The following is a 23,504-nucleotide window of genomic DNA, read 5'->3' as shown; positions in this document are numbered from 1 at the left end:
GGAGGGTAGGAAGGAGGTCCTGAGAATAACCAGATCCAGGGCACCCCAGCACCCTCGGTGGACAGGAGGGGGGAGCTGGATGGGAATAACAAGAGAACATGAAGCATCCTGATAGGTCTTTGCAAACATAGGTCTTCCTAACAAGGTTAAGGGAGAAGGTGCAGGGTCTGTGGCCACCTATCTTAGGTGTAAGACTCTAAACTCCAACGTGTACTCTTTGTCTACTGGGTTTAGGCTCTTTATCTACCAGACTTTCCACATGAACACTGGACAGAAACAATCTCTCGATGTAAAGAAATGTACAATTTGCTTAAGAAAGGTGTTTCTCAAAGACTGAGGACTTTCTCCTAACACAATGGATGGACACTCTGAGCCCTGCTCAGCTTGAGGGGATGGGTCCTGAGTTCCTGAAAGGACGGTCCCTTGGGAAATCTTCATTTCCTAGCGATAAGAGGAACCTCGTAATGACCTGAGAGCTTGCATACTCCCAGTAAGACTGTGTACCTGACACACACTGCCTGTTTCTTACTTCCCAAGGAAAAGCGCTACTTTAAAGCAACTTTATGAAGAGATAACATGTTAGGACAAACTCATCTTTGTATTTATTTCACTGTATTCTTTTGAGACACGGTTTCACGTAGACCAGGCTGGTCTTGAACTCACTTTGTGCTCAGGGATGACCCTGAACTCCTAATTGTCTTGCTTCCATCTCTCAAGTGCTAGGATTACCTGTGAGCACATTTTGAATTTTTGACTTTTCTGTTTGTTTTTTGAGACAAGGTCTTGCTATGTAGCCCTGGCTGTCCTCGAAGTCCTTATACAGGTCAGGATGGCCAGAACTAGGAGGTATTCTGCTGTATCTGACAAGAGTTGGTTTCTTTTTTTTTTTCTTTTCTTTTTTTTTGGGGGGGGTGGGGGGGTCGAGACAGGGTTTCTCTGTGTAGCCCTGGTTGTACTCACTCTGTAGACCAGGCTGACCTCGAACTCAGAAATCTGCCTGCCTCTGCCTCCCAAGTGCTGGGATTAAAGGCGTGCGCCATCACTGGTTGGCCTGGTTTCCTTTTAAAGATCTAGAGTCTTGCTATTTACCTAGTTTGGCCATAAGTTCTTGCTACCAAGCAATCCTCCTTTCTGGGCACGGTGGTGCATCTGTTTATTCTCAGCACTCAGGAGGCAGAGGCAGGCAGATCTCTGTGAGTTCGAAGCTAGTTACATAGTGAGACCCTGTGTCAGAGACACAAAAACAACAACAACCAAGAAAAGAAAAAGAACTCCTCTTGCTTTGTTCTCTTCCGTGGCTGGGGTGACTTGTATGTCACAGAGCCCAGCCAGTCTACCCATTTGAGAGGTGTTGAGAGCTGTGTACACATGTGTAACCATCACCATAATCAAGATAGACGGGAACTCGGACTATCCTCACAGGGGTTTCTGCTGATAGTACTGGGGATTGAACATAAAGCCTCGTACCTGCTAGGCAACCAGGCTACTTCCTCACCTCCAGCTAGCACAATGCCTTTGAAAATTTACCATGCCCTGGGGTGTCAAATGCTTCTCTCTCTATTGTCAACTACTAATCTATTGCCTACATATACCAAGATCTAAAATGTTTCCAGTTTGAGGCTCTACTGAATGAAGTTGTTATAAAAGTGCTAGTACGGGCAGGGCGTGTAAGGGGTAGTCAAGTTGAAGGGCACGCAACTGGCTTTATAAAAAAGCAACTGGAACTAAGATGGAGTGTTGGGGGTGGGGATGCTTATCCTGAATAGAGGACTGCTGACCAGGCTGCTTCGCAGTATGGGAAAATGGATTGCAACATTACTGTGCAGGGCAGAGTGATACATACTCTACTTGTTTAATTTTGACAGGGACTGGAACTGAGCCAATAGACTCAGGCTCGTTTTCCTGTCTACTTTTTCAGGGCATGCTTGATGGCCTGTCCAGGCAATAGGAACAAAGGGCTCTATTTTCAGAGTCAGAAGGTCTGTCCAGCTGTGCAGCTTTGGACAGGGATCTATAATCTTGGCTTATGGATATAACAAACTGCAAGGGCTGTTGGAAAGATGACTATGTAAATCATTTTGTGGGTGTCTAGTACCTAAGCAGGACTCAATGGGCAGATATTTCCATTGAAAGCATGTCATGTAATACCTTTGATTTGTAAAATAAAACAAAACCACCAATGTTTTCTTAAAAAACGGGATGGTTTAGTGTAATATTTAAAGCCACATCCCATTCCTTCTCTATTATTGCCAAAAGCATCGAAGAACTGGAAAAAGCCAAAATCGCTTCAGTCACAGGAGCTCTGGGTGGCTAGGTTTTTTTTTTTTTTTCTCCTTTGTCACAGTTCTCTGGTTCTTAGCAGCACTTCAGCGACTTGTGAGCCTCCCTGAGCTTCTCAGCGCTTTTCCTGGAGCTCTGACTGCTGGTCTGGGCCTGTGTAGCTTGGGGTTTGTTTCTCTGGAGCCACTAGCCATTCAAATGTTCCCTCTGCACCCACATGTCCTCTGTGATGGACTAGAAAGAGCACTAATTGGAACTGGAAGGGATGGGTTTGAAGGCGGACTTTATCGCCCCGCCTCCAGCACGTCTTGTTTTGGTCTCGGCCTTTGGAACATCTTTTCCGGTCTACTGTAGGCAACACATGACCTCACTAGGTTGCAGCAGTTACACTACCAGGTCTGTCTCAACAGATGCCTGTTGATTCTGTCGATCCCAAGCACTTCTTACCCAGGCATTTTACATTTCCCACAAACTCCGGACTCCCTCGACTGCTTTTGTAGCTCAGGTGGGGGTGGGGACGCTTATCTGCGTTAAGACTGAATCTGGAATCCCTAAGTGGTGAGTCAGTAACGTCCTGAACAAACGCTCACCCTTTAGGAAAGGAGGGACTGTTTTCTGCCTCGTCGGAGCTTAGACTCTCTCACCTGGGTCTTGAGTTTAAGGGTTGGCTCTTAAGGGATTGTAGGGGACCACGGGGAGTCGAGCTGATCCCGCATACACGCTGCCCTGAAGGGTTGCTCTCGACTTCCTTTCCATCCCTGCAACCCCTTACCCACTCCTCCCAGTCACACACCAGGGGGCTGCACGCTGGCTGCTGGCTGCAAGGACTTGCAACACCTGGTGCTGGCTGCAGCCCTCCGGGCAGTGTCTGCTAGGCTGGCCTGCCGCCTGCCCCTGCCCCTCAGCCGGGCGCTTAAGGACTGTCCCCGGTGAAGCCTAGGGGTGAGTTGGGAAGAGGCGGGACAGCGCTCCGCCGCGCGCGCAGTTTAAACGCGGGCACGTGGGCCTCATTGGGTGAGCGCCTTGCGGTTGGGCGGGGCCAGGTGCTGCATTCCTGCACCTTTGCTGAAGGCTAGACCCAGGTGTTCCTAAGGTTGTCCAGAAGGCCACTAGGAATTTTTTCTTGAGCCATTCCCAACCCCCCTCCCAGAAAATAAAGGGAGTTGTTTCTGTAAAAATAATAATAATAATAATAACTCCCTAAGGTACTTGGGGGGGGGGGCGAACCGCTGACCCTGAAATCAAGCCTGGTTGCTTTAAATTTGCATTTTTACTAAGGAAAGAGGTGAAAGCAGAAGCCCCTACTACATGCGTATAATAATTGGACGTTCCCGGCTAAGAACACTTATAACGAAATGCTGTTGTAAGTAGTGTGGCTTCAAAAATGTGTTTAAGGAAACGAAATTTAAGGCTGGAGAGATGACTCAGCCATTAAGGCTAGGCTCACAACCGAAAATACAAGAAAAAGAAATTTAGCCACACAGGTATGGTGGTGCATGCTTTTAACCCCACCTTTCAGTGAGAAGAGGCAGGTGGATCTTTGTGAATTCAAGGCCAGCCTGGTCTACATGATGAGTTCTAGGACAGCAAGAGTTACATAATGAGACCCTATCTATCTATCTATTTATTTATCTATCTATCATCTCTGTCTAGTTTTTAAAGTGAATTTTGTTGGAGCATAACAAAGACCAGACAGTCGTGTGCTGCCACTCCTGGCTCATTGTCAAACACACCTGGTCCATTGCCAAGGTGGTTCGCAGCAATTTTGTAACCTACCAAAGCAGAACAAAACGGATTCTCACGTTTTCTCTCCCCATTTCTTTTCATTTTCCAGTCCAGAGCACAACCACCAGAAGACACCAGAAGGAAGCCAGTGTTGGAAAAACTTGGCACTCTTTTTACGGCTGGAAGGAGAAGGAACACCAGGAACGGATTAGAGAGTCCCACCAACTCAAATAGCAAGTCGGCCTCTGCTAAAGTCCCAAAAACAGGGAGTGAGAAAACTAAGGCTCAGGACAACCAACTAAAGGCAACCGACGCGGGCGAGGCGGGCCCCAGGCAGGAGGCTGAGGTCCAGCCCGCGGAGAGCTGTGTTCAGGCAACCCCCTGCGACGCCGAACAGTCACCTTGCTCCAGCATCAATGTAGGGGTTGTGCAGCAGTGCCACAGCAATGATTCAGCCCAATTAGAACCTCTACAGGCAGAGGGAGAGACTTTCCCAGATGCCACCACCGCTGCCAAAGAGCTGCTGCATTCCTCACCAGGGAATCGCTCCAGGCAGGAGAGCGCAGAAACGCCCGCCCGCAGTCCGGGGGAGGACGCGTTGCCTGGCTCTGGCCTCCAACCAGAGACAGCGAGAGGTGTGTCGGGGTCGCCGCCAGAGGAGCACCTCCTGGGAGGAGTAGGAGAGGCCCCCGACGGAGCCCCCGGCGTGGGTGCCGAAGCGGGCTGTTTGGGGGCCCCTGGGGACGAGGTTCCTCCAGGTGAGCCTCCCGGAGCCCAGGACGCAGAGACCAGCCACACAGCCGGGCCAGTCGACCGCGCGCATCCCACCAAAGTGCTAACGTTGGACATCTACTTGAGCAAAACTGAGGTGGCTCAGGTGGACGAGCCGGCCTCGATTGCTCCGGGGACAGACGACTGCGAGGATTCGGACGACATGGAAAAGAGGTCAAGCGGCCGCCGGTCTGGTCGGCGGAGGAAGTCGCAGAAATCCACCGACTCCCCGGGTGCGGATGCGGTGACGCCCGAGAGTGCGGTGTTCGACGACGAGGTGGCGCCAGACGCTGCGGCTGAGAACTGCTTGGCGGAAAGGAAAGTGAAATCGGTACAAGCGGTTCCCGACGGAGGCGCAGCCCCGGTCGCCTGCCCGGAGTCAAAGGCCAGCTCCTGCCCCAGAGGGCAACCCCGAGGGGAGCCGGACCGCGGCAAGCCCCTGTCGCCCACCAAGCGGAAGGGTCGCAGCCGTGTCCCCGAGGCGGTGCCCAGCTCGCCCGGCAGTGGCTCTCGCGCTCCCGCCAAGGAGTCCCCACCCAAGAGGGCGCCCGCTGCGGCGGACAGCGGCGAGGAGGCGGGCCGCGTCGTCCCGCGCGAGCTCACGGTCAAAAGCAGCTCGCTGCTGCCCGAGATCAAGCCAGAGCACAAGAGGGGTCCGCTGCCCCACCACTTTGATAGCCGGGGCGACGGGGGTCGCAGCAGGGGAACAGGAGCGTCCGACACCGACGGCCTGAAGCCCAGGAACCAGTTCGGAGTGGGCAGGTCCACTGTGACCACCAAAGTGACCCTGTAAGTAGCTGCGGAGTCAGTCTGAGCAGGGGGCTGTTTAGGGTTGGTCTGTAACCTGTATATTTTTTTTTTCTTGTGAAAACTTCAAAGAGAGAAAGAACTGTTTGTAGAACTAAAGCTTGGGGTGTGACACATTTGGCAGTCTCCGCCGCTAATTCCTGCTTTAAGATCCAAGTTAAATGAATGCGAAAATAGGATCTATCCCTTGAGGCACTGTGTTTACGTAAACAGCAGAGATAAGACTTAATGGCTTGATAGAGCCAATTATATTCTTTATCCAAAGTGCACAGGGGTATTTCAGGAGCCAGCAGTATTTTGAGTGTGGCCCAGTGGCATTTACAGGGAAGACTTTAAGAGAACTTTATTATGGGGTTAGTACACTGTTGTCCTAAAGCAAGCATTAAGGATATCTCTAATAATCCCCCCACCCCCACCCCCGTCGGTGATCTAGTAAGCACTTTTGTTTCTGAGCTGGAAATGACTTTTCTCTTATTGAGATGATCGGCGTTGTTACTGAAAATTTCCTAAGTGAAAGGACACAGAACAACAGACCGTACCTACTCGCTTGCAAGTTTAGCAATTTCGCAAGTATCTACTGAGTGCCCTTTGTTCTGTGTGCTGTGGGGGGAGATGAGCCATACCTGTGATGCAGCCTGTTGCCCTCACCGTTTAAGTCCCCCTTGTGGCAGTAAGGAGCATACAAATCAAATTAAAAGGGCCGGGTGGATTTTGCCATTGTAAGGGTTCTGGAAGTACAGGACAAGAAGTCACCGGTTTCCTGGAGGAGCCTGGGCTTGTGGTTTGATGGTAACTGATTTGTGTGGCTAGGAAGCCCAGGAGGGCTCTCTGTAGAACTGAGCTCAGGCTAACTGTGACTCTTCCCAGCAGGTGAAAATCATTTGCAGCATTATCATTTTTGAATTGAATGGTTTCATTCTATTTGATGTCCCCAAAAGACGTAAGGTTTGAAACAGGTCTGTCTGGAAGCTAGGAGGAAAATGTGCTTAATGAATAAGGTTGAACTGTCTCACCAGCTGGCAGCCTGGAGACCTTTGACATAATCAGCTATTTATTCTGTAACGGTAGCGTCAGGAAAATTTCCCCACTGAATGATGCCCATTATTTGTGGAAGAGTGTGACTGAACACAGAAACCTGCTAAGCCTAGCTAGGAGAAACGCTGCAGGACTAAATCCAGGCTGGCCGCTCCACCTGTCATCCAATCAGAAGGCACCAGTGGAAAAACCAGTAATGTTACACTGTTAAGGGATCAGTAAACAAGTTCTGGAAGGGATCTTACAATGGAACTCTTCTTTGGGTCTGCATCCTACCAGAACTGAGCCAAGTGTCTTTTTTTCTCACTACCGGTCACTTCTTTTTAAATCGGTTTCCTCACCACCCGTCTTTTTAAAATTTCTTATGAACTGGCAAACTAATGAAGTGGAAAATTAAGAATTTTATCTAGTTCTTTGGCCTATTTCTGTCAATCTGACAAAGGCTTTCAGACCTCTAGTCCTGTTATGGCTGGATTTTTGGCAAAGATATTAACTGATTGTAGTTTGGTGTGGTGTGGTTTGGTTTGTTGGTTTGGTTTTGTTTGGTTTGGTTGGTTTGTTGGCTGGTTGGTTGGTTTGGTTGGTTTGTTGGCTGGTTGGTTGGTTTGGTTGGTTGGTTGGCTGGCTGGTTAGTTGGTTTGGTTGGTTGGTTGGTTGGTTGGCTGGATTTTTTTGATGGGCTCACCTTGTAGCCCAGGATGGCTCCTAACTCACTGTTTAGCCAAGGCTGGCCTGAAACTCAAGGCCATTCTTCTGCTTTTCTCTCCCAAATGACAGGATTGAGATGTGAGCCTGGTTTGGGAAAGAAAAATTAAAATAAGATTGTATCACCTAAAAAACAATGACTTAATCCTGTTCAAAGACTGATTTCTGCAGGTTCTCTCCCAAACTTAATCCTGTTCAAAGACTGATTTCTGCAGGTTCTCTCCCAAATGCTGAGATTTGCAGAGGGGTGTGTTTAAGGCAGGGAGGCACTTCCTTTTACAGTGTAGCTGTGGCTCTTTTCACTCCCTCTCACCTCATAATGAAGGCATTACAACATGCATTAGAGGAGCCTGCCTTTTAATCAGCCCCAACTGGGTTAATTGCAGTGACTCTTGGTAACACAAGTTAATGGTAGAGAGTTGGGTTGTAAAAGGTATTTTGATCTGGTGTAAATCTTTAATGAGCAGATGTGCTACCCATGGGGAGCCGAGGCCTCACCTGGACATTCTCCTTGCACATCCCAAGACGTGCTTTGATGTCTACTTCAGTGATGCCCTCTTCCTGTGCTGACTGGTCCGCTTTTGCTTTTTTTAAGATTCCTCAGATTGTCACCTTTGCTCATTAATTAATTAACACAGCATTTGCAAACCCCGTGTTTCTGATGGACCTGATATCTCACTGAACACCACCATCTCCCATCCCCCATCCCCTCCACATTCACCACACACACACACACACACACACACACACACACCATTGATAAGGAAAGCGGCTGCGGGGCTCCAGGCCAGTCTAGTCTGACCACATAGTGTAATGTGGCTTCTGAGACATGAGCTCCTGCTTCAAACCGAGGCCTTGTCACCAGCTAGGTGACCTCAGAGGAGTCACCTGCCTTCTCTAGGTCTCAGCTTTCTCTCTTTAGAAAAGAACAGGCAAGTTGTACATTGGGTAAACCAAATTAAATAACTTCCCAAGTGCTTGGCAAACGGTGGTTTTCATTTAGCTACAAACTGACAAGCTCCTCTGCCTGCCCTGAGGAATGTTTATATAAAATGGTTCATAAAACAAAAAAGTGGGAGTGGCTCTGTCTGAAAGCAGCCATGGGGAGCCTCCTGGTCCTGTAGCCTCTGTTAGCCCTCAGTGTAACCCCTCAAGGGGACTTCCAAAATTCCCTTAACCAGAAGTTTTGTGTGAAATAAAAGCTAATTCTGTTCTAAATTATGTAGGGGTTTTGTTTTGTGTTACCTTTTAAGTTACAGATACAAAAGAGAACAATGGGCCAGATATGTGAAATGCCTTGGCTAAATTCACACAGATATTAGTGTGAGAGCCAGGACTGAGGCCAAGGCAGGCAAATGCCAACACAACACATTCTGCTATTATGAAAGAACACACTGTGTACATTAAAGACATTATTCCCAGTAATAAGTAATTAGACCTAAGAAATGTGAATGAGCTGGGAGACTCTGCCCTAGACACATTAACAAAATCAGTTAACAAATTATGGTATAGCCGTATGGTAAAAAAAAATTTGCTTCTACTAATGTTTGTGTAAAATTCCAAGGAATTCAGTCTTAGGACCCTGGAAGTTATAATGTTAACTCATCCTTTTGTCTTAGCAAAAGGCAAGCAGCCAAGCAAGCCCTATGAACACTGCCATTTTCATTCTAGTAAAATATTTATGCGTATGAAACCACTGGGAATGGGGCAGAATGCTGACGAGCAGCAGGTTTAGGGAAGATTTAAAAACACTTTCCATGTTCAGAGGGACAGCTCAGTGGATACAGTGTGAGGACCTGAGACCCATAGAAAAGGTGGTCATGGGAATGAGTGTCTCTAATCCCAACATTCCCGTAGTGAGATGGAAGATGGAGCCAAGAAAAGCTTGGCAGCTCCCAGACCTGACAGCCTGGGCGTGCAGTGCTGAGCATCAAGAGACTGTCTCAGCAAAGTAGAACCTTGACACCCATGGTTGTCCTCTGACTTCACACATGCATGCATGCATGCATAAATACATACTGCACATTTAAAATAGGGGAAGGCATTAAGTATTCAAATTTGTTCCTTATACCTTGTAATGTCTGCCAGTTCAGGGCCACTCACTGTGAGTAAATAGGAATACTTGGTAAATTAATAGTTTCTTAGATTTATAGTCTCATCTGTCATACGCAGGTAAGATACTTTATATTAAAAATATGTGCGTGTGTTTGTAGGATTGTGTAGGAGGTTTCATGGGAAAGCAGATACACACCAGGGGGATGCGGACTTTGTGGTCTCTTTGGCAGCTGGTTTGTATGTCGACTTAACACCAGGCTGCTAACTGCCCTGTTGCTTTGTCCTTGCAGCCCTGCCAGACCCAAACATGTGGAACTAAATCTGAAAACTCCGAAGAATCCTGACAGTTTGGGAAATGAGCACAACTCATTTAGCCAGCCAGTTCATAAGGGGAACACAGCCAACAAAATCTCCTTATTTGAAAACAAGCGGGCTAACAGTAGCCCCCGCCACCCCGACGTCCGTAACACAAGGAACAATCCTCCCTCTAGTAAGACATTTGTTGGGAGGGCTAAGCTGAACTTAGCCAAAAAGGCCAAAGAAATGGAGCAACCCGAAAAGAAAGCTGTGTCAACCAGCCACCAGAATGGCCTGGTGGTCAAAGAGCCATCTGCAGAAGGGAAAGGCACAGCAGTCCCTGTCCCCAGAGAAGAGATTCTTCCAGCCACCAGAGGAGGGGAAGGAGAGTCCACCAAGGATCAGGTCCTCTGCCCTGAGCCTGATCAAAGTGATAAGCTGGATGTACAAACAGACACTGCCTGTCCTTCCCACCCAGGGCCCACTGCTCTGGTTCCTGTGAAGGACTCAGAGCTCTCAGGAGAGGGCCAGTCAGAGGCTGCTGACAGCAAAGGCCCCGTCCTTAACAACACAAGTGATGTTGCACAGGACATCGCTGCCATTTGTGATGCCAGAGAGGCTCCCCCAAAGCCACAGGATGCAGTTTCTGACTCACAGCCAGCTTCAGCGGCTGAGTCAGCTAGGGAGTCATCTCTCCCGCCTTCTGCACCCATTTCTGTGGACGCTCCCCAAGATGGCTGTGTTCAAGTTCCCATATGCAGTGTTCCCTGCACTGCTCTAGAAGTGTCAGAAAACCACAATGGATGTGTTTCGCCAGTCTCTCCTCACACTGAGAAAACTCCCGTCTCCAAACCTGGAGTGGGAGAAGCCAGCCCTCCTTCCACCCCAGAGCACAGCCCAGAAACTATGGGGAAAGACTGTCCCTCCAAAGTCCTCGTCCAGGTCCGGTCCTTTGTGCTTCCCGTGGAGAACCCTCAGGATGTGAGCTCTCAGGTCATCTCAGAGAGCTCTGAAGTTAGAGAGGCACAGCTGCCAAGCTGTCACAGTAATGAGCCTGAAGTGGTTTCTGTCACCACTTGTGTTCCCCAGCACGAGGATGCACCAGACACATCACCCAAGGACATCCATCACAGAGGAGAACATGTGGCACAGTATCCACCACACATCACACAGCCAGGACCTGAGAAGGCTCCGCCCATCCAGAGCAGCAGTGGGATGCCCCAGACAGCGGAGTTCATCCTCACCCACTCTCCCAGCAGCAGAAGTCACTCAGAAGGCCCCCAAAGGCCAGGTCAAGATGTGACCAGTCCACTTACCCCTACCAGGCTTTTGAACATTTCTGCTGGTAGTGACGATAGTGTCTTGGACTCTTCTTCTGATATGGAAAAATTCACTGAAATTATTAAAAAGATGGACAGTGCAGTATGTGTGCCCCAGAAAAAGAAGAAGGCCAGGGTCCCAAACTCTCCAGCCCCTCACTTCGCTATGCCTCCCATTCACGAGGACAGTTTGGAAAAGGTGTTTGATCCCAACGTGTTCACCATTGGTTTAGGGAAGAAGAAGGAAAGCCTGGCAGAGGTGTCACCAGCTTTGCACTTGCTGCAGAACCACGACCCCATATCCAAACTGAGAGCCAAGCGTGCATCCACCGAACAGAGCATCCTCTTCAAGTCCTTGCACACTAACAGTAATGGGAAGAGTGAGCCACAGACCACTTCAGAAGCAAGTGACAAGGAGAACAGGGACATCAACAGCGGTGGAGTTAAGAGGTCACGGCTAGAAAACAGCACGCTTTTCTCAAGCATGCTCTCTTCTCTGCCACAAGACAAAATCTTTTCTCCCTCTGTGACGTCAGTCAACACGATGAGTACATCTTTTAGCACTTCTCAGAACAGCTCCGTATCTCAGTCATCAGTGGTACAGCCCAGGAAGGAGGGTGGCCTGCCCTGTGGCTCAGACAAAGAACAGCCACACCTTGTACCCCACAACTCCTTAAAAGTCTTCAATTTCAACTCATCAAATACATCTCATCTGGGTTCCAGCCACATGGAAAAGTACCCACAAAAAGAGGGAAGCAAGGAAGATGTGAATTCTCAGGGCAATCTACAATTGCCAGAAAACAACCTTTCAGACTTACCCAAACTGAAGAACAGCGATGGCGTGGAAGGTGTTCTGAAGTCAAACCTGCCGAATGTCGGGAGCGTTGACACGGACTTCCTGGGCCTTTTCAAAGCAAGCCGGTATGACCCAGGCCCTTCCTTTTCTGGAATGTCCTTATCAGACTCTATGGTAAGCACTAACTCTTATTTAGATGGGATGTTTGTAAACCTAGAGGCAGTGAGGGGCTCAGGTTGTATTTTACAGGGGTTGTACATGTGCAATAAGTTTCTATTTGTTTACCATGTACCTTTTGTTTTGTTTTGAGACAGGGTTTCTTTGTGTAGCTCTGGCTGTCCTGGACTTAGTTGTGTAAACCAGGCTGGCCTTGAATTCACAGAGATCCACCTGCCTGTGTGCTATGGTTAAAGGTGTGCACCACCACTGCCGTGCCCCTCTCCCCCCACACTCTGTGCACTTGTAAATCTATGTGCAAGGAACTCTTGGAGTCCAAGAAACAAAGACACCAACACTTCCTCCCCCAAGACATTTGTGGCCAAGCTGGGAGAATAAGTTATGTTTCAAGGCCTTTGTGAATGTCAGTGTTGTACTATGGAAAGTATAGGAAAGATGCTTTGAGCGATCAGAAAACCTAGGAGAATCGTGTTCTTTGTGGTCTCTGTAAAAACACTCAGTGCTATATTTAGAATTTTCAAGATGTGTGAAACAGCTTCCTCTACTTGCAAAGGCCCCACCCAGCCCAAGGATCCCCCTTTTCCTTCCTCTTTGCTCTGAGGTTTCACTCACTCTCCATAATCGTCATATGTGTAGTTGGGAAAGAACCAAAGTGGGAATTTTGGTCTTCCTCAAGTTTGTGGCATAAAGTTTAGTTTGCATTTGTTCTTTCCCTGATAGAGGGAGCTGCAAAATGCAGCTTCCATTTCTTCCTCTCTGACCTGCTTGAAGTTTCCTCTTTGATGGAGACTGAACTGAACGTAGGGCTTTTTGTAGTAAGCGCGCTGTTTGTTGCTGGGCCCCATCACCAGCCTAGGACTGTTGGTGCTCTTCTGGTTCCAAGCTCACTGTTTAAGTTGAGGGAGACTGTGCCTGTAACTTGCTTTGCAGTGAGCAAAGCTGTCAGGCAAGTAGAGACATGACCACAGAAAGGACCTGGCGCCCTTCTTCACTGGGCAGGGTGTGGAGGTGGTTTTTGCTATAATCTTCTCATGTTCTGTGATTTTGGAAGCTTTTTCAAAATACATGGTTGGCTAGTTGTGATGAGACACACGTCACCAATCACAGCACTCAGGAGGCCGAGGCAGGTAGACAGAAAGTTCAAGCCCTGCCTCAGCTGTTTAACATGACTCTGACTAACACACACGTGCACACACCCAGGTTTTCAGCATTGTTACCTGCAGGTTCTCTTTTTTATGGATTTTGTAAACTAGTAGATTTTAAACTTTTTCATAATTAATTAATTAACTAATTAATTTATACCCTGGTCACTCACATCCCTCCCCCAGCTCCCCCTCCACACAGTCCCTCCCCTCTCCTCACCTCCCCTTCTCCTCTGAGAGGGTGGGGCCCACCGGTGTATTCTCCTGCCCCCAACATGCCACATCAAGTCTCTCCAAGGCTAGGTACATCCTCTTCCACTGAGGCCAGACAAGGCAGAATGGGATCCATAGCCAGGCGATAGCTTTAGGGATATTCACTGCTCTGGTTGTTGGGAGACCCCATGAAGACTGAGCTGCATATCTGCTACGCATGTGCAGGGACCCAGCCTGTGTATGCTATTTGATTGGTGGTTCAGTCTCTGAGAGGCCCCAAGGGTCCCGATTAGTTGACTCTGATGGCCTTCCTGTGGAGTTCCTGTTCCCCTTTGGAGCCCTCTATCTTTCCCCCTTATCTTCCATGAGAGCCCTTGAGCTCCACCCAGTGGGTTTGTGAAAACCCATTTACCTTTAAATATTGAGATCTCCAAAGAGCTTTTGTTTAATGGTGCAGCACATCTGTATTAGAACTTCATGTGGGAACTCAACCCCCTAGAAAACAAATGTGTGAATCCTGTAGCCTTCAGAGCAATGGCTTGCTGTATACCCCATATTCACTCAGAAAGGGCAGATCACCTCTTGTTACTATGAGCATAGCTTTGAGCTCATGGGGAACCAGGAAAGGTTCTTGGGACAAACCTCCCTTACTCCAGGACCATGCCACCCCAGCCCAGTACTGCAGGATGAGCCCAGAGCTTCACACATGCCAATTATAAACTCTTCATCACTGAGCTGTGTATCTTCATCACCCTTTGACAATCCACCTGTACTACATAGAAATCCTAAAGGATTTATCAGGAAAAAAACAAAAAACAAACAAACAAAACATGTCTCTCAAGCACAAGTTAGTTTTCTGCTGGTCCACTTCCCATTCATTTCGCCTTTGTTCCTGTTAGCTGGCCGTAGATCATTTGTTATTTGGCTATAACCCAACAAGTCTGATTTTTAAAATTATTTTTTCTAAGGGCTGGGGAAATGGCTCAGTTGTTAAAGCAGTTGCCTTGCAAGTATCAGGCATGAGAACTGGTTGGAGCCCCAGAACCCATGTAAATGTAATGTGTGTGTGTGTGTGTGTGTGTGTGTGTGTGTGTGTGAGCATGTGCCGTGACCCAGCTGTGATCCCAGTGCTGGCAAGGGCAGAGGCAAGGTCCTCAGAGCAAACCAGTTAGCTAGATTAGACCTATTGGAGAGCTATGGATTCGGTTAAGAGACCTTGCTTCAATATATACGGCAGGAAGTAAGAGAGAACAACTCCCACAGTTGGCCTCCAGTCTCCACACTCACATACATGTGTGCTCACACATGAACACATATGCACATCACACACACACGAAATGGGAAAAAATATTTACTCTCTGAAATGGAGTCAGATGGCATAAAAGAAGAAATAAAGAGTTTCGCTGACTTCTAGGCCTTTTGTGATATTTTTAAAAATGTCTTTCTTTGGGTCTTAGGCTTTGTTGATTGTGGTTTATATTAGATATATTTCTTCATTTTTGTTTTAAATTTTAGGTTTTTCCTTCAATTTACCAACTTGTCACATGTGCACAAAACAGCTCAGCATATGCCCTCTGGTTGCTAATAATCCACACAGGGGTCTTATTTAGGCCTTGTGGTCCTAGTCCACTGGTGTGAGGAAGGGGTGAGACCAAAGGTTGGCCTCGGGAGAGGCACCCTGGCTAGCCTGCAAGGAGCCAGCTTTTGTAATATTTTTACATGTATAATTATTTTTATTATCTTACACATTTCGGGTTTTACTGGTCTCGTCAGGTGATCTTGTAATGGTTACTTCCGAAGCCATGTAAAAAGGTATTTTGTCCATCAAAAGAGAGGAGAGTAAAATACTATGTGCAGGGCTGCTGAGATTGTTCAGTGGTTAGAACACTGGTTGCTGTTCCAGAGAACCTGGTTCAATTCCTAGCAAAGGCATGGTGGCTTACAACTGTCTGTCACTCCAGTACCAGGGGAGCCAATACCCTCTGACTTCCAAAGGATACTTGGTGCATATCCATACATATGGGCAAAACATTCATACACATAAATAATCTTTAAAAAATACCATGTGCAGTGTATATTGTGAAATGTATTATACCTCCTTTTCTTCTTCTTGTCTCTCTTGCTGTTCTGGGGATTGAACCCGCAGCCTTGTACATGCTAGGTGAGTGCTCTGCTCTTGTGCTGCTTCCCTGATCCTCTTTTTACTTTTTTTTGTTTTGAGACAAACCACGTGGCTGGATTCCCTAGTCTGGCCTTGAATGCACTCTGCGGCATTCCTAGGCATCCCCGGGTTTGTGGCTCTCTGCCCATTCTCTCCTGTAGCTGCAATTGTAGGAAAGTGATCCTCGGCCTCACAGTGCACAATATCCTTTAGACTAGTATTTGTCACATGATGGAGGAGTTGCTGTGGCAGCACAATGTCTATAGATCCAATGAGGGTGTGTGTATGAACACACCAATCAACTTAGCTCTTTTTAGTCAAGTAACTGATGTATTTGATTTCTTCCTTCCTTCCTTTCATTCCTCCTCCTCTAATTCTTCTTCCTTTTCTTCTTCTTCCTCTTCCTCCTCTTCCTTCTCCTCCTCCTCCTCCTCTTCTATTTTACGTTTGCAATTACTAAGATTCTTTGACATGCAGTCTCCTGGTCGGTTCTTAGCCAGTGAACTGATATAAAGCATAGATCTGACTTTTGGGCCCCAGATTTTCTAGTATGGCTGGAAATACTCTCGACATTAAAATGAGTAAAAGCTGTAATGGAAAATCCGTCTGGAAAATCTTGTGGTTTAACTGTGTAAATTCAAAAAGAACACTAACATAACTTGAGTGTAAAGCAAGGTAGACTGCTTCAGTGCTGACAAATGGTAAAGAAACTTCGTTCTGATTTAAGGGATTGCAGGTGGAGAAAAGGCAACTGGCCTGTAGTGTTGTAATTGTTGACCACATTTCCGTTCCTCTGATTGCAGACTCTTAGAGGAAGTATGCACAGCAAACTCAACCCCCGGCCTGGCAAGGTAAGGTTATTCTAATTTCTAGTCCAGATTCTCTCCTGATCTGGTGAAGGGAGACAAAATGTTGCCATTTCTATTGTCTTGCAGGTAGTGATATTCAGTGAGCCCGACGTCTCTGAGGAGTGCATCGAGGTTTTTGGGGACATCCAGGACTGCAGCTCCTGGCGCCTCTCTCCAGTGATACTAGTGAAAGTTGTCCGAGGATGGTAAGAATGCACTGCAGGTGCAGCTTACAGCTGGTGTTAGGGTGCACTGCAGGTGCAGCTTACATGTTAGGGGGCACTGCAGGTGCACCTTACAGCTGGTGTTAAAGTGTACTGCAAATACAACTTACCACGGGTGATTAGCTTTCTCAGTTACCATTTGGACCTCACCGTTTATTTATGAGTGTGCCTTTATCAGCATAAATAACTTACACACACACACACATACACACACACACACACACACACACACACCACAAAGCTGGCAATCTGGCTCAGTGGGTAGGGGTGCTTGCCACTAAGCTTGGTGAGCTGAGTCCCATCCCTAGGGCACACACATGGTGTGTCCTGGCTCCTACAAGTTTCCCTCTGACAAGTTGCCATCAACAGATGGTAAGATAGGAATCGTGTGTAACACACATGGTTTTGGTTATAAAAGTGATACATGTTTATGATAGACAAATCATAAAAACACAGTAGAACACATAACATTGCTTTAGATAGAATTGGGACCCAAAATATGGTCTTGACTCGGGTATCTAACGAGGTTGGTAAGGGCTGCATTTGGAAGCTGGAGCAGTGGCTTGACAGTGAGAAGCACTTTTAGCTCTTCTAGAGGACCTGGGGTTGGTTTCCAGCACCCACAGATGGCTCAGCACCATCTGAAACTCCAGTTTCATGAGACCAGACATCTCCCTCTGGCCTCTGCTGGTACTGCATGCACGTACCCAGACATACATACAGGCCAAGACAACACAAAAACCCAAACACGGAAAAATAAGTAAAACTTAGATTTTAAAAAATTACATTTGTTCAGGCTGGAGAGATGGCTCAGAGCTTAAGAGCACATCTGCTTTTCCAGAGGTCCTGAGTTCAATTCCCAGCAACCACATGGTGGCTCACAACCATCTGTAATGAGTTTTGATGTTCTCTTCTGGCATGCAGGCATGCATGCAGATAGAGCACTCATATATATTAAATAAATAAATAAATCTTACAAAACAATTACATTTGTTCTATTTATAGGTCAGGTGTGACTTGTTAAACCTGTATGTGGTTAAACAAAGTTAAACAAAGCTGAATGTGGTTGCTCATGCCTATAATCCCAACCAACACTCAAGAGATTAAAAGAAAGTTCTAGGCCAGCCTGGTCTTATTTAGCAAGACCCAATCTCACAGGCATGCACATGCACACGCACACACACACACACACACACACACACACACACACACACACATGCACACCACAAAGCTGGCAAGCTGGCTCAGTGGGTAGAGATGCTTGCCACTAAACTTGGTGAGCTGAGTCCCATCCCTAGGACACACACATGGTGTGTCCTGGCTCCTATAAGTTGCCCTCGGACCTCTACTTGAATGTCATGGCTCACATTTGTAAACTGGAGACAAGATCTCACTATGAAGAGCAGCCCGACCTTAAACTCACAGAGATCCATCTGCCTGTATTTACCTCCCAGTCCTGGGGTTAAAGGCGTGTACTGTCACACCCAGGCAATCATTTAATAAATCAATAAACCAAATGAGCTGGTAAGGGAAGATAAATAAATTTCTGAGACTTCACTGAAGAAGTGACCTGAAGTTGTTTATTTTTCAATTTTTGACAAAAGTTAGTTTTGATTAAGAGATTAATGAAAATGTAGATACTTCCATGGTTTCTAAAACTTGTTTTGCTGGTTGAGTTGTCTCTCAGAAATGCCCAGGAAGTTGAGTGAAGAAAAAAATTGCAAGCAAAATCAGAGTATCGTGTTCGTCTTCACCTTGTACATACACGCTGGGCTGGGGTCAAGAGGCAGCCACCAAACATTTATGAGTAACTTGTGGGTCAGCTTCACACATGCTATTGAGGGGAGCACTCAGCCACAGAGCTGTATCCCCAACTGCCTTTTTCTTTCCACACATCATCTTGCCAAGTAACTAGCCTGGCCTTGGACTCACTGGATGCCCCACTTGCAATCCTTCTGCCTCAGCCTCTGGAGTAGCTGAAACGGCTGCTGTATACACCAAACCGAGTTATGACCTAAAAAATTAGCTGTGTTTCTTTCAATCTCCCTCTAATTATTATGCAACGTATTTTCTGACAGGGCTTTTAATATTTTAATATGTTTTTCTAAGTAGTGAACATATCATTAGAAAAATAAAGTGTACTTTCATTATCAAATTAGAAGACTGAAAATTAGGTTAAAAACAAAATTTGCAAGATAATTTCATTTGTAGCTGGACAGTTACAATCTCTTTTGCAACCTTTTTTTAAATTTAGCTATAACAATTTATCTTTTAATTTTATATATATGTGTATGTTAGTGTTTATGAGTGGAGGTGCCTATGGAGGCCAGAGGCATCAGAACTGTAGATAATGGGTAGTTGAGAGCCATCCAGAGTGTGTGCTGGGACTCAAACTCAGGTCCTCTGCAGGAGCCGTAGTTGCTCATAACCACTGGACCACCTCTCCAGCCTGCCGTTAGAAACTCTTAATGCGCTCTTGAAGGTGTAAGCCCTCCCATTCACTGTGATGTTTTCCTTAGTGCTGTGTGGCTGCTGGGAGAATCTTTCAAAATTCCTTTTTGTTAACATAAATATAGTTCTGTGTATCAATGTATCTGTTGATTCAACTGTGATGTATACATTATAATACCTTTAAGAGAAATGTGTAATACCATACATGAGAGGGGACAGTTCATCCAAGAGCACATATGACAGTCTCCCTTGTCAGTTCCATGAACATGGGCACTCTATCACAGTGATAACTCAAACATTCTCCAAAGTATCTGTAGAGGTTTTTAATTATCTGAGGCTTCATGAAACCCAGTAATGTTGGTCCTAGGGCAGAGCTTATGCTATTTCTAGTTAGTGGTGTACAGTATGTATTGGCCAGAATTAAACAACCACCATAACAGATAATGGCTTTTCTGTGTTTTATTCGCAGTTGGATTTTGTATGAGAAAGCCAATTTTGAAGGGCATTCTCTTGCTCTAGAAGAAGGTGAATTGGAACTCTCTAGTATCTGGGGAACAGAGGAAATTTTGGATGAAGAAGCAGAGTCTGATAAACCTGTAGTGATTGGTTCCATCAGACACGTGGTTCAGGTAGGTTATAGAAATGTGGACTTCACTCAGCACATGGAGATGAGTGTCAGAGATAATTTTAAGGGAATCAATTTATGAAATAAATGAAAAAAGCATTTGATTGTTACTCAATGGATATGTGTTTTATAATATAAATAGTTATATATCATAATTAGAAAAGAAACAGTATACTCATTAGACATTTTCATGATAAATCTATTAGGTACACTTTTCACTCTGCCTTCCACTCGCACCCCAAAGGAGCCGCTTACTAAGGAACCTGGCTGCCATGCATTCTCTATGAACTGACTGGTTTCTTTCTCTCTCTCTCTCTCTCTCTCTCTCTCTCTCTCTCTCTCTGTGTGTGTGTGTGTGTGTGTGTGTGTGTGTTCTTGTGTCTATATGTATACTTGCCCATGGAGGCGAGAAGAGGGTATGAGGTCCCCTGTCCCCTGGAGCTGGAATTGCAGGTGGCTCTGAGTCGGTGACATCGGTAAGGGGGGGGGGGTGAACTCTGATCCTCTGTAATCACAGCAAATGCTCTAACTTTTGAGCCGTCCCTCCAGTCCCTTGCTTAGTATTTTATGTCTACATGAAGTTCTACTTTCCTTAAGGACTGTAAGGTATTTTGCTCTAGAAAGACAGTAAAGAAATAGTTTAGTTGATGGCTCAGCTCAGATTGTATGTGGATTTAAAATAATCATTTGAATCGCTCTGTGTCTCTGCTTCCTGGCTGCCATTCGGTGACCTGCCCTGTTCACATATGCTACAGTGAGATCCAGGCTCATCTTAGATCCAAGCAACGACCCTTGAACCTATGAGCCCAAATAAATCTTTCCTCTAGACAACAGAAGCCCAGAGTATTTGAGATATTTGAGGTCAGTTACAGAAGTGGCTAGAACTTCCTGCTTATTTTTTAAAGAAGGTGCAGTCAACATGTTTCTTCGTAAGCGTGTAATTTCTGGTGTCATACAAATGGAAGATTAAATAATAACGTTATACAATAGAGGGAGAGTGCAGTAGAGAAAAGTGGAAGCTTCTAAGATGGGAAGAAAGAAGCAGAGAGAAGTGCTGCCTCTTTCCTAGGTCAGTGCTTCCTTTAGTTTGTTTGAAGACAGTCTTGGGTAGCTCATGCTGGCCTTGAACTTCCTGGTCTTTCTGTTTCCATTTCACACACTGGGATCACACTCCAGGTCAGCATTGATGGGGACTTAGATGACGACCATTACTCCAAAGGGTTTATCTTCTAGTAGGTTTTGGCATGAACTGACTCTGTAGTTCAAGCTGTCTCTAACGTTGCAGCCATGTCTCTGTGTAGCCGTAGCTCTCAGAATAATAGGCGTATTTCATCATCACCAGTGTACTTTTTGTTTCAAGTAGGGTAGATAGTGTGATAAGTCATGTAAGATATGAGAACTACTACTTCATTATTTTATGTATATGAGTGTTTTCCCTGCTTTTATGTCTGTGCACCACACACGTGTCTGGTGCACAAGGAGGTGGTGAGCCTTCATGTGGGTGCTAAGAATTGAACCCCAGTCCTTTGTAACAGCCACCAGTGCTCTTAACCACTGAGCCAACCCTTCAGCTCCGAGGAACACTATTTTAAGATGTCCTCTCGGTGGAATATTTTGCATTTACATATGAATGTAGCACACACCTATATTTTTTATTTATTGCTCAAATAATATGTGTAATAAAGCCTTGTTTACAGCAGTCATCTGAAGTTTGCTACCATGATTTGTGTCTGTTCCTTCACTTATTGGAGTTCTTGCCCTCTGGTTGGTCATATTCAATCTCCTGTTTGCATAATTCTAATGTGCCGTAAATACAATGCTATTGTCCCTTTTCTATTCAACATTTCCATTCTCAGTCATTTTTTTTTCTGTCTTCGTGATTATTCCCCAAGATCACAATCCTGTGAGTAACTGCTTACCATGAGTCCCAACTGATGCATATTGATTAAGGCAAAGCTCCAGGTATGTGCAGGAAGGAAGCTCAGGGATATAGCTCCTGTTTGCTAATACAACAAAAGCTTTTCATGTTACCGCTTGGCTGGAGGCTCAGCTGCACATTACACTTCATTGAGAGGGTGTGTTATTCGTTCCCGTGTAGTACTTAAGTGATTTATCAACATTTATTTGCTATTTCCAATTACAATGGCTCTTAAGGTTGTTTCTCACATTGTTTATCCTTTCAGCTTTATACGGTGATATTTTTAATTGTGTATGTGTATGTGTGTAGGGGGCTGTGTGCACATGAGTGTAGTGCCTGTGGAATCCAGAAGAGTGTGTCAGATCCTCTGCGGCTGGAGTCGCACGGGGTCTCCAGAAGCCTGCTGTGGGTGCTGGGAACTGAACTCTTGTCCTCTGCAAGAGCAGCAAGCACTCTTAACCACGGAGCCATCTCTCTAGCCCTTCCTCCTCCTCCCCCCTCTCCTTTTTCCTCCTCCTCTTCCTATTTTTCTCTGTATCTTCTAAATACGCTTTGTTAACACAATTGTTTGTAACTCCAGTTCCACCACTAGGACAAGGCATGCAAGTGATATACATGCCGGCACTCACACCTATACATTAATTTTTTAAAAAAATGACATTTTTAGTTATCGTAGAAGAAAGAATAATGAGCTTATTGCAAGTTCAGCATATATGGTATAGTTATTGTATCTGTAATATATATGTATGTGGGCATTTTTTTTTCTTACAGGATTACAGAATTAGTCAGATCGACTTGTTTACTGAGCCTGAAGGGTTAGGACTCCTGAACTCGTACTTTGATGACACTGAGGAAATGCAGGGCTTCCCTGTGATGCAGAAGACGTGTTCCATCAAAGTGCACTGGGGCACGTAAGTCTTCCATTTCAAATTCAGTCTTAATGAGGCTTCATCAGGAATACTAAAGAGGATGTAGGGATTCAGTGCTCTAGGTGCTGAACCACCACCCACCCCCACTCCTCTTCACCCACCTCCCCGTTTCCTGTGCTGAGATGCTAGGCAAGGACTTTACCACTAAGCTATATCCCAGCCATGGAAAACAGAGTTTCTACATAGGCCTTTCTTTTCCTTTATCACAGAGAAACCTAGCCATTCACAGCTGAGCAGTGCCTTATACACTTGGTGTATATACACCTTATATACATGGTGTATTCCAAGGACATAACTCAGTATTTCAAGTGGGATGGGCTGAAGCAGAAGATACTTCCTTAGCCATTGTTACACAATGCTGCTGTGTTGGCTGCTGTCTTATATAAAGTGCTGTTGTGTGGGACTGTCTTATAAGTGATCTAACCTACACAAGCTTCATGAAACTGTAAGAATATTTTGAAGGAAATAAGGATATCTGAGACAGGGGGGGATGAAGATAAAAAGTAGAGGTGCAGGACAGAGCACGTGGTCTCTGAAGCAGAGCCCAAACCCCAGGCACACAGAAGGTATCTGCCGAAACGCTAGAAAACCCCCCATCAAAGTTGTTCAATATTTTATATAAAATCTTTCTTTAGAAAAGTTACTACAGCCGGGCGTGGTGGCGCATGCCTTTAATCCCAGCACTCGGGAGGCAGAGGCAGGCGAATTTCTGAGTTCGAGGCCAGCCTGGTTTGCAAAGTGAGTTCCAGAACAGCCAGGGCTATACAGAGAAATCCAAAAACTAAAAACCAAATACCAAAAAAAGAAAAGAAAAAGAAAAGTTACTACAATTATTTCTTTACTTATGGTGTGTGTACATGTGTGTAGACATATAGATGTGTGTATGTGTGTAGAAGTCAGAGGACAGCTTTTAGAGATCAGTTTTTCAGTTTCTCTTTCCAACATATAGGCACAGAGTACGGAGCTCAGGTCGTCTGGCGTGGCATCTCACACTTTTATCCCACGGGGCCATTTTGCACCCAAATC

At 46.0% G+C, this 23,504-nt stretch overlaps 1 protein-coding gene across 1 annotated transcript in view; it reads left to right on the top strand.

Moving 5' to 3' along the window:
- Nucleotides 1–23,504, top strand: part of Crybg1 (crystallin beta-gamma domain containing 1) — a 196,654-nt gene that overhangs the window by 139,436 nt on the left and 33,714 nt on the right. Inside the window, exons 3-8 of the mRNA XM_021174985.2 lie at nt 4,115–5,565; nt 9,669–11,964; nt 16,287–16,334; nt 16,419–16,537; nt 19,476–19,635; nt 22,321–22,460. Coding sequence (XP_021030644.2) covers nt 4,115–5,565; nt 9,669–11,964; nt 16,287–16,334; nt 16,419–16,537; nt 19,476–19,635; nt 22,321–22,460 — 4,214 coding nt within the window. The remainder of the gene's footprint in view (nt 1–4,114; nt 5,566–9,668; nt 11,965–16,286; nt 16,335–16,418; nt 16,538–19,475; nt 19,636–22,320; nt 22,461–23,504) is intronic.

The sequence above is a fragment of the Mus caroli genome, chromosome 10 (genome assembly GCF_900094665.2).
Source record: "Mus caroli chromosome 10, CAROLI_EIJ_v1.1, whole genome shotgun sequence".
Lineage (NCBI taxonomy): Eukaryota > Metazoa > Chordata > Mammalia > Rodentia > Muridae > Mus > Mus caroli.
Note: the sequence above shows the minus strand (reverse complement) of the source record. Positions and strands in the feature narration are given on the sequence as shown.